The 11,873-nt window shown below is 36.4% G+C and overlaps 2 protein-coding genes across 2 annotated transcripts; both read left to right on the top strand.

Annotated features, from left to right (window-relative positions):
- Nucleotides 1-4,464: 4,464 nt before the first annotated feature.
- LOC143580403 (flowering-promoting factor 1-like) lies at nucleotides 4,465-4,854 on the top strand. The gene has a single exon (XM_077063433.1). The coding sequence runs from the start codon at nucleotides 4,516-4,518 to the stop codon at nucleotides 4,852-4,854; it is 339 nt and encodes a 112-aa protein (XP_076919548.1). The 5' UTR covers nucleotides 4,465-4,515.
- A 2,486-nt stretch (nucleotides 4,855-7,340) lies between these two features.
- Nucleotides 7,341-7,682, top strand: LOC143580402 (flowering-promoting factor 1-like protein 3). The gene has a single exon (XM_077063432.1). It carries the CDS (start codon nucleotides 7,341-7,343, stop codon nucleotides 7,680-7,682), a length of 342 nt encoding a protein of 113 aa, XP_076919547.1.
- The last annotated feature ends 4,191 nt before the right edge of the window (nucleotides 7,683-11,873 follow it).

Below are 11,873 nucleotides of genomic sequence, written 5' to 3'. Positions count from 1 at the left end.
CCGAGGCGAATGTACAGCTGCCGCTTTACTTGGAGATCATACACCAGCTACCGGACGATGACCTGCGGGGATGGTGGAGCACGATCAGCGTGGTCAGGGCTAGGGCTACGAAGGCTAAGGTCTCCACCATTAGGGACCCGTTGCACAGGTGTGTTTTCAATGTATATTATATTATATTATATTATATTATATTATATTATATTATATTATATTATATTATATTATATTATATTATATTATATTATATTATATTATATTATATTATATTATATTATATTATATTACGGCGTTTATTATGGGTCGTAGTTAGGGCGCGGAGTATGGCAACCTCCGTGACCTATTTTTTTGAGGTGTCTGCTGACCGGTATGACCTGCAACCTCGCTCGGGGGTTTACAGACTACTTTGTCGGGTATTACCGATGGCAAGCGCGAGGGTCTTTGCTATGTGGCCTGTACGTCACCCAATTTGCGATCTCATTTGGGCATGGAGACCTGGTGGAAGCCTTGCATATCCCATGGACCAGCCGCCTGATGGATTGTGGCCGTTGCTCTAGCATGCACATTGTGCAGTCGTTTTATGGGCTCGACGGCCCATATGACCGACTCGTCACCCATATGACCGTGCCCTTTACATCCCGGTACCTTTAGTCCAGCCTCGCTACTTGAGGCACCGGAGGGGCATATTGTCGACCAGTATGTCAACGAGGTTGCCGAGGAGGGAGCCAACGCGGATGCTGGAGGGGACGCGCCTCCTCATTTGAACGCACATGAGGTACGCTTTATTATATTATTGTTTTACATTTACTTTTATTTCGTCTATATATTAAACATTTTTTTATTGCTTTGTTATTAGCCGCCGCCGCGGCACGTTACCCGTACATATCATGCGGTGCGTTTGGATCCCGCCACTTACGCCTGGTTACAGCGCTTGGAGCTTGGGATGCTATAGATGCAGCGTCAGATGGTTGGGTCGTCAGGTACCTAGGCGGTGCTCAGTGTCGTATTAGGTATGAGGTACCACCCCCACCTAGTTTTGACCACGAGGCGAGCATGTCGGGCGTCAGACACGGATGGGGCGACAACATGGATGACGCTTATCAGGGATCGGGGGCCAAACGCAGGGCAAGGACAACGTCGACGTTCATTATGCGGCGTTTACGGCCCCCAATGATGACGACTTAGGGGCGCTTATGTAGAATTTTATATTTTGTTTTAGTTGTTGTCTTTTGTTTTAGTTATACGAACTCGTTGTTTTGTATATAATACATGTTTGTTGCATCTATGTGTTTATTGTTTTGAACGAACTCTTAAAAATCGAGCTAACTGTTAATAACAACTATTTATTAATATTAAATTAAAAACAAAAAAAACACTTATTTATTTTAAAATTTTATTATATATAAACAATAAAAAAAAGGAAACAAAGAAAAAAAAAATTTAAGACAAAAAAACTGGTGATTTTTCTAGAAAACCCAATAATACGCCGCGTATATCTCTATACGCAGCGTATTAGAGGGTTTTTTTTAGAAAAACCCCAAGGTTTCCTTAGAAAATCCAAAATCAATATGCCAATCCAATAGTTCCATGTCCATTGATGCAAGGTGCAAATATTTAGCAGAAATGAGCATACAATTTCTCCTTTTTAAGGCTGTTAACTGTAAGGCCAGTTTATGTGACTTGCAATATCAAGGTATGAAACCCGTTATATATTTACGGTCAAGTTAATAATTAATGTCGGCGAAGAATCCGGACATGAGACAAGAGCTTCGATACGCGTTTAGCTTCAACGAGGGGAATGCTTCTAGAAAGAATATTGTTTTTTGGCTATATATATGTAAGATGTTGTCATATGTATGTGTGTTTTCCATGGTGTAAGTCATCCACCCAAGGGGAGCTCATCTTGGGTGGGTCGGTTCGTATTAATATATCAAATCTTTAACCGACAACGAGATCGTTCATTTATTTTATCTTTATATTATCTATGTTCGGTCGTTTGATTTTACCACCCGTCTCAAGCACTTATCAAGAACAAAGCCGTTCGTTGTCGGATCCGGTTTCGAGACCTACAATTGGTATCAGAGCGGGTCGAATCTTATGATTCAACTTTGTTCTTGATATTCGGGTACTATTTCCGCTATTACCCGAACTGAGACGTTAAAGATCCGTTGAAGTTTGAAAATAAAATTTGAAGATCTTGGAAATAAAGGTTCTCGAAGTTCGTCTCTGTAGATCTAGGAGTTCACGGTTTTAAAGAGAGTGATGTCAATTTCCAGCAGATGGTGGCCGGAGGTTTTTCTGAGCTATCATGAAACAGTAGCTGCGGAGGCAACGGCTCCGGTGTGGAATTCATGATTACACGGCTGATGTTGATGGTGACCGGAATACTACGGTTCGGTATGGAGATCTTTCACAGTTCCGACTAGGTGAATTCATGATTACACGGTGGCGGCGGTGGCGTAACATGGAAATGGTGTTGAGAGATGTTACCGGCTGTTTGGATAGTGAACTGATCGGAGCAAGTTTCTGGCGGTGAAGATGGGTCACTAGTGACATATAATGGTGGTTCATACCGGGAGGATGGTGATCGAATGTTATGTAATCGGAAATCATTTTTCCGGTGAATGATTTTCCGGCTAGAATATCACATGTGGTTGTGTTGTTGGTGGTTGATGTTACTGGCATGATGAAGGACCGGTGGAAGGGAGAATGTGGCGGCGGTGGGTGGTGACATAGAACCGTGACAGCGTGTTTCCGGTGAGCAGGTCACCGTGGTTCCATTGTTGATTGGCGGCTGGCATGTTACATCTAGGGTTTGTTTATTTTTCTCCTGATTTTCTTTTGTTATTAAATATGGGCTGGTAATTTTCTTTTAGGCCTGATCAAAACTAATATGGGCTGAGGCTATATGGGCTGCATTTCATTAAATTCCATCATAGGCTACTGTTTTTAATTATCTTTGGGCTGTTGGGTTGTATTTCATTAAATTCCACCATGGGCTGCTGTTTTTAATTATCTTGGGATCGATGTTTAAAAGTCGTTTATTTTTCGAGTTGACCAAATTGAAGAAGTCAAAATTTGTTCGGGTTTCGTCTTGTTTAACCGTGTTCAAAGCTTGTTATTTCTAAGGCGTTTGAGAAGTTGGATCCGAAAGGTGAACTTCGAACGAAATAATAAGTTTTGTTCATTTGATCGATAAAGCCGGTAATTCGAGATTGATTAGTGGAAATTCGAACTCATCTCATGCCTATATACAAGCGAGAACTACTAAAACACTAACTATAGGTGGGTCATACCTTGAGGGGGTGAATTGAAACGAATAGGCTTAGGTTTATCGGGTGATTTGTGAAGATGCGAGACACGGTTTGACAATGTTTTGAGATCACAAGTCAAGGGGGTGATTGTAAGGCCAATTTATGTGACTTGCGATATCAAAGTATGAAACACGTTATATATTTACGGTCAAGTTAATAACTAATGTCGGCGAGGAATCCGGACAAGAGACGAGAACTTCGACGCGCGTTTAACTTCAATGGGAAAGCTTCTAGAATGTTTTTTTTTTCTTGTTTGGCTATAAATAGGACTTCGTATTTGTCATTTATGTGTGTGTTTTGTATGGTGTAAATCACCCACCCAAGGGGAGTTCACCTTGGGTGGGTCGGTTCGTTTATGAGTATATCAAATCTTTAACCGACAACGAGATCATTCACTTATTTTATCTTTATATTATATATGTTCGGTCGTTTGATATACCGCACCCGTCTCGAGCTCCTATAAAAAACAAAGCCGTTCGTTATCGGATCCGTCGGTTTCGGGACCTACATTAACATCAATCAATCAACATCCATACAGTTGTTTCCAATCTTTGTTTGTGGGAATTCTCTAGTTGTTTGAAGTTTATGGGCTACCTGTTTGGGTAACAATTACAATTGTTCTTAGTGTACAAGCACGTGCACTCTAGTTGGTTTGGGTTATAGTCGAACAAAAAAAAAATATGCTCCTCTCTCTCAATATATAGCTTCTTCTCTAGATTCCCTCTCATTTCAGTTTGAATAATATCAATATCTATTTTGATATTAATATCTACTTTGTCAATTCAATAGTTTCATGTCTGCTTATTCAAGTTGCAAATATGTAGCCGAATAGGCATACACTTTTTTGCTTTTGTTGGCTGTAAATAATTATATCAACATCTGGTCACAAAGGATGCCAATCAATACAGTTGTTTCCAATCTTCGTTTGTGGGGATTAATAATGACACAGAAAAAGATTTTGGATTCCCCTCCCCCACACATTCACACAATCACACGTGGGATATGTGATGCCCTAAACACACAAACTCACTTTGTTTACCTTAAAGGGCCCCAACATACGCTTTTATGTATTTTCTATATATCCCATGTGGCTAGAAACTCTTATATAAACCTCAACCTCTGTCTCCATACATTCATACTTGTTTCTAAAACTAAAACTTAAACCACTTTCTAGCTAGTGCAAAACTAATTATTAATTAACGATATGTCTGGTGTTTGGGTGTTCAAGCAAAATGGTGTGGTTCAACTAGTGGAGAGCCCAACAGGTGATTCTGTTCAGGGTTCAGCCCGACGTAAGGTATTGGTTCATGTACCAACAAGCGAAATGGTGACTTCATACCATGTGCTTGAAAGACTCTTGGCATCATTAGGGTGGGAAAGGTATTATGATGATCCTAATTTGTTGCAATTTCACAAAAGGTCGAACGTGCATCTCATTTCTCTCCCTAAGGACTTTAACAAGTTCAAATCTATGCATATGTTTGATATAGTCGTCAAGAACCGTAACATGTTTGAAGTAAGAGATGCATCGTATCTTAGCTAAATAAACATCCTATCAGTCCCGTTTGATTATAATTAACTAGTGTGTTGTCATATCGGTGTGTTAGAATTTCATCTAATGAGCATGAGTGAAAGTACGTATCTTTTGCTAGCAAAGCAAATCCTTTTAGTTTGATTATGGGTTGTCACAAACTTCCAGTGCATTCTCAAATTTGAGTTTCTGTTTCTAGGGTATAAGAAGCTACATGTAGCCAAGTGTATTTTGGTGTTCATGTGAGATGTGTAAAATCTTATATTGGTATTGTGTGATTAAAAAAACAAGTTTGTGTGTGACTACAAGTCTGTATATGTATTATACATATCCTTTTTATTTTTCTGATTGTTGGATTAGAAATGGATTTAAAAATGAGAGGAATACAACAAAAGTTTTCAGTAAATTTTTTAGCAGCGTACTAATTAAGATGACGCAATAATATCTCCTAATTTCTATGATAGGTGTAAACAAAAATTGTTTATGGTATCAATTCTTGATCATTCTCATTAATCATAACTCTATTCAATAGGGAAAACAATGCATCAATAAACCCTACAAATATGGATATCAAATACAATACAAATTTTAACTCTATATTATCATAAATCAAATATAACTCTTAAATACGCCCCCATAGTTCGAGCTGGACTAAAGCTTAAACTGAATCTAAAACTTTGAAACAGCGGGCAAGGAAGACCAATTGGTGAATATATCAGCATACTGATATGGAGCAGGAATATGGAATACACGAATAAAGCCCAAGCGAACTTGTTGACGGATAAAATGAAAATGAATATCGATCTCCATATGTTTACTCCTTTAATGTGGACATGATTACCCGACAAATAAGCCACAAAGATATTATCACAGTAAATCACAGATGCATGATGTAAGGGTATATGAAGCTCCAGAGGCATATTGTGTAACCTCGACATTTCAGCCACTGCATTTACTACTCCACGATATTCTACCTTTGTGCTTGAACGAGAATTTGTCGGCTACCTCTTAGAAGACAGACCATGAAATCAAGTTGTTCCCTAAAATATTAAAATTAAATTAAATTACAGATTCAAGCCTTACAAATAAACTGCATGTACTACAATTTAAAATAATAGAGCATTCCCGGTCGATTCTCCATCTCCATCTATATAATTATACTAAAAACATCATCTTTTTTTATACTTTTATCATTATCTTTTCTCTCTCCTTCACTCACAACCACTTTAAAAAACATTAAAAGTTTAGAGAGGTGACCAGTGTGTTTCTCCAAATTTAACCATGAACAGTAACATTTTCTCTCTCCTCCTCTTAGAACCACTTTTAACCATCTCTAAAAAATAGAGAACTCCCTCACATAATTTGAAGAAACCAGTAAATGCTCTTACCGATTTACTACATTAGCTTTATATGTGCACCACACGAGAAAACATGCACACAGGAATTTATGTACTACCCATATTTACACCATAGATAAACTAAATTACCTGATCAGATGTTATAGATTAAGACAGGATCTTATCGGCCTATCACATCGATTTCCTTCTTGTTTCAGTCTACTGACTAATATACCCAACTAATATTTCGCTGAAAGCTAGGTTGACACACATGTCATTGACGGAGTATTTAAAATCCGAACAATTTTGAGAGAGAATTAATGCCGTCTTAGTACGTTCACATGACGGGTTCAAGTCACAATTGTCCATCTGTCAAAAAAAAAATCTTTTTTTCACAAAAACTACACTTAAGCAACTCATATTTACTTGGATGCTGTCATTTTTAGGTTTGAAAGATCCCACGGTTACCACCAAGCGTGTTTTGATATTTATTTATAGACATTATTACCGACAGATACCATCGCATGACAAACATATGGAAGGTGTCTAAGTGGTAATTTCGTCACACAAAATCTGACATGTTCCCAACTTCTCCGTGTGCGTTTGGTGTCTGCCAATGATTGTTGGTTAATCAACAAATTCTTCGGTGAACTATATATTCGCCGGATATATTGAAACGTGAGCTAACAGCAAATTCAGTTTGTAACATACATGTAAATTTTTTTCACCAAAATAAGTTGATAGCAAATCTTGTTGACTGCCTGTAACATCAGTCAACATCTGGTCACACAAGATGCCGATGCATATATGCAGTACAGTTGTTTCCAAATTCTGTTGTTCTAGAAACTACTCGACCAAATCTGAGCTAAACTTCCCTTTTATGTTAATTTGTGGGGATTTATAATGACATGAAAAAAGATTTTGGATTCTCCTACATCCAAATTCCCATATATCCCCACACATTCGCACGTGGGTTAGTGAGGCCCTAAAAACTTTTTATGTATTATATACATAATAATATTCTCCACCGAATATATTGCCAAGAAACCCTTATATAAACCTCCACTCCGGACTCCAGACGCTCATATTCTTCTTCTCCAAAGCTCAACTGAAAAACCAAACATAAAACCTTATCTAGTTAGCTAGTCAAGAACTAAAGATATGTCCGGTTTTTGGGTGTTCAAGCAGAATGGTGTGGTTCAACTAGTGGAGAGCCTTGGAAGTGAATATTCCTGTCAGGGTTCGAACCGACGTAAGGTCCTGGTTCATGTGCCAACAAATGAAATGGTGACTTCCTATCCTGTGCTGGAAAGAATCTTGTCATCACACGGATGGGAAAGGTACTATGATGATCCTGATTTGTTGCAGTTTCATAAAAGGTCGACTGTGCATCTCATTTCTCTACCTAGAGACTTTAACAAGCTCAAACCGATGCAGATGTACGATATAGTTGTCAAGAATCGCAACATGTTCGAAGTAAGAGATATGTACTGTCTTAGGTAAACTAGCCATCTATGTCCAGTTATGGTTGGTTAGGTCGACTTTCTGTTTACATTATATATAACTAGCAAGTATCATAATGAAGTGAAAGTATGCGCTTACGTTTGCTGAAATTTGACTTTTTGCTTATAGGGTTTAAGACGTTAATTTCATTTAGCGCAAGGGCCGTTTGTTATTCATGTATATGTATATGTTATTCTAGTATTTTGTGTAATGAAAGATAAAACATGGGTATGATTATAAGTGGAGTTCTTTTTTTTAAAAAAATCCTGAAAATTAAGCTATGTTATTCAGGCCGGCTAAACGTTCTCAGAGGTCTAAAACAAACTAAAATTTTGAGGCATTTCTCTCTTCTTTTCTTTATGCGTATAAGGCTAGAGATTTTACAAGAATTATAGAATTTTGATAATATGTTACGATAATGGATATGAAGTAATCCTCTTTAGCTTGTGGCACATCAATGAGTTACTAATTCTAAAAGAACTGTACTTCAAAATCTCATAATACTTAGCTCCTATTTAAAACAGAGGCTCTATAAAAATGGAGGTCTAAAGTCATGGCCTCATTTAGCTTATCCAAGAAACGACCCTGATGATATTTTCATCCGTACACAATATATTTATCAGCTTCACACTCTCTTTTTAAAGAGGGCATCATTGAGGGTGTATTGCAATTGGGTCTCCGCACGTAGTTACAAATGCTGAACTTCTGTTTGTCTCATATCACAAATAATTAATCATTAAAAAAGGTAGGTTGCATATGATAAAGAAGTATATAGAGTTTCTTTTTCTTTTTTACTTTTTCTTTTTTGGGTGATGGATAAGTTTGTGAGAAGAATACTTGGAAAGCCGAAACAAGCTGACTAGGCCTGTATGTGCGAATGATGAGTTTTAAGATTGTTGTAGTGTAATAATTATTGGGTCATACTTGTTTATTTGTGATGTAGTAATTCTAGCTGTTGTCAATTTGTATCTTATAAATTTTTAATTGCACTCAAGTTACTTGATACACACATAGATTTATTTTTGTAATCTTTGGTCTATTTGTTACAAAATTATTTTGGCTTGCAATTATTAGACATAATACATGTAGGCGTGAGTTGTTTTACACTTTTTGCGAATTGTAACATTTATGTGATTATCCATATAACACGTATAATATTATTGAAGGTTAATCTTGAATTATTATAATTAATGTTAAGTGTTTATTTGTTATGTTTTATTTTATATAATTAAATTGTAGTAGATTTAGGAAATGTCTTTCTCGAAGAAAGTTTAGTAATTGTTGTCACAACCCAACCTAAGGCGGAAATGCCGGGGCGTGAGCATGATTGTTCATAGCTCGAGGTAACTATCATACAATAACGGTGACAATATCTAATAATTTATTTTATTCTAAATAAAACAAAAATATCCAAATATAGCAAATCAATCAAACAAGAATTCATAACAATAAAAGAAATAATCCATAATTTAAACTTGAATAAAATAATTCTTGATAAAGCCTATAGTCTCATCTAGCAATCCAAAACTCCAAGTCTTCAGTTTAAACGATAACCTGCATATACGTAGAAAATACAATAGATTTATCAACAATAATGTTGAGTGAGCAAGTCATTAGTTTCGCAACGATATATATAATATGAAAAGTAGCAAAACGTAAGTAAAGCGGTGAACAAACCAAACCAATAAGCAATTAAGTGTCATGTGAACCATTGCCAAGCGAATCAGGCGCCGGTTAAAACTAGACGGTCGTATGATCATACTATAATGAGAATATGGTGGACCTCTCCGAATGCGCAAATTAAACAAGTAATCAATTTAGCAACGATGTTTAGCAATTCACACACAATACCACGTTTGCTAATGTTAAGATATGTATAATATGAAATACTATAAGTACGTATACGCCCCCAAAACGTTTGAAAATATGTGAAAACGGGGGAATGACAAAACTCACCTTAATAATAAGCGAGTTAATTAAAATATGTAAGAATAAATAAGAGGTCTTCCGATTAACGCGTCGAACGAGAATATCCAACAGAACCTGAAACTTAAAGATATGAAAGTATAAGAAAAAGCGAATCTAATGCCACTGAATCAATCCAAACGGATAAGTATAACTCGAGTTATGTTGATTTTAATGTTTAAATGAGTCGAGTATGACCAGAATCCGAACTTCGAGTCTGGAGTTGGGTTTTGTTCAGAACCCTTAAAATTTAATTACGAGAAGAAAAGTCTTCTGGACCGAACATTGAATCCGACCAGAAGTATGAGAAAACAAGAAGTCAAAGTTGTTGACTGTTTACCCTTTATCGGGTTTTAAAGCAATTGACCAGTCAATACCCTTCAATCTCAGAAATTGATTGAAGGTTCTAGTGAATGTTTATGACTGAAAAATCAGTTTACAACTTACCTGGAAAGTAAACGAATGATGAGATATATCGAGTCAACGGTTCTTGAGCTTGCAAAGTCAACAGAATGTAACGGTTCTTCAACGAAAACACCAAAAACCGAAAGAATACGAGATGGAAAAAGTTAAGAACGGCTAAGGGATGATGTTTAGGGTTTGTGTAAAGTTTTATAGCAGATAAATGAGGTTAGTTTATACAGAACAAGCATAAACGAACTAGTTATGGGCTTTTTGGCCCGTTTAAGCAAGTAAAGATGTCTTTTATGATAAATCTCTGAATATATTCAAAAAACCCGATATAGATCAGTAAGAAACGCTTTTGGAATCATATTTTAGTTATGATATGATTCATGGGTCCTTACTTCTCTCAAATGTGCTTAAAATAATCGATTTTAGCCTTAAACGAGTTTATGAACGAGATTAAGTTAACAGACTGTGTAGGTTTCCCAATGCGCTGCGCGACCAGCCAGGAGACCGCCGTCGCGCGGCGCTTCAGCCACCGGAGCAGGGTGGTTTCAGCCGTTGACACAAATGGCCCTTATAGTTTTATTTTTATCACTTTATGAACTAATTAAGTTATAATCAAGAAATAAATATTAATTAAAACATGGAGGACTTAACTTGAACATTAGGAACTAGTTGACTCATAAATGCAAATTATTATTAAGGATTTAGGGTCCGAATAACGTTTGTACAACGATAAAACGAAAATAAAGCAAATATGGAAAACCCGAAATGTTACAATTGTCTTGGAGATCAAGTTTACTAGATCTATAAATAAGGGTTTAGATTATTGTTTTTGTTAAGTTTCTTTGTATGTTCATAAAGTTTGTTTGATTATATGAAAATAGTCGAGGGTTGTCACTCAATATCTCGTGTTCGTTTGTTTATCTGTTCGTTTGATATGATTATTTGATCCGTCTGGGCCAACATTTGGTATCAGAGCTTAGTCTCGCTAAAACATTGGTTGTTCGATCAGCATTCGGTAGTCTAGATATGTCAATTATTAAACCTTTTTTCTTTGCCATAACATCATAAAAAATCCTCAAAACATAGGAATTGAAACGTCTTAAACAAATTATGGGTCTATGACACATAATTGATTCTGCTCAAGATTTCCTATAGAGAGTTCATTCTAGATGTAATTGGCAGCATATGTCAATAGTTACGATATGTCAATAGTTAGGGGTGTAAACGAGTCTAGCCACTAGTGCTCTGATCAATAAAAAGCTCGAAACGAGGCGAGTTTTTTAGAGCTCGATCAAGCCAAAACCAAGCTTCAGATAAAGCTCATTTAGTTACGGGGCATGAGCTCGAGCCTTGTAAGGAAGCTTGTTTAGGCATATTGAACCTTGCCTATTTTTAAATGTTACCTCTTTTGTACTTCTATATAATAGTTTTACACCTCTTAGTCGAGCGGAGCTTAGGTTCGTTTAAAGTTTTTTTCAAAAAATATATTTAAGTAATGAAAAGCATACATTCTTTACTTAATAAATAATAAAAGAGCTGAGCGCGATCATAAAAAACAACTCATAAGCTGAGCTCGAGCTTTAGAAAAAGAGCTTAAAATAAACCGATCTAAACCTAGTTGAGCTCGGAATCGGGTCGTTTACACATGTAGTACCCAATAGTCGTAACTAGTATTTTGTGTTGGAAAGTAAACATTGACATTATTCTAGCTGGAATAGTTTCTTGAAGATTTATGTTAATATTATGTCACAAACAATATTATTATTATTATTATTATTATTATTATTATTATTATTATCCTAAGTCTATATT

The sequence above is a fragment of the Bidens hawaiensis genome, unplaced genomic scaffold (genome assembly GCF_021521415.1).
Source record: "Bidens hawaiensis isolate Kalapana, Puna unplaced genomic scaffold, B.hawaiensis_p1.1 tig00030468_1, whole genome shotgun sequence".
NCBI lineage: Eukaryota > Viridiplantae > Streptophyta > Magnoliopsida > Asterales > Asteraceae > Bidens > Bidens hawaiensis.
This window is presented reverse-complemented; position numbering and strand designations above follow the sequence as displayed.

What these genes read in the sequence shown, in the direction of transcription:
- LOC143580403 (XM_077063433.1), top strand. Translation starts at nt 4,516, where the DNA reads ATGTCTGGTGTTTGGGTGTTCAAGCAAAATGGTGTGGTTCAACTAGTG.
- LOC143580402 (XM_077063432.1), top strand. Translation starts at nt 7,341, where the DNA reads ATGTCCGGTTTTTGGGTGTTCAAGCAGAATGGTGTGGTTCAACTAGTG.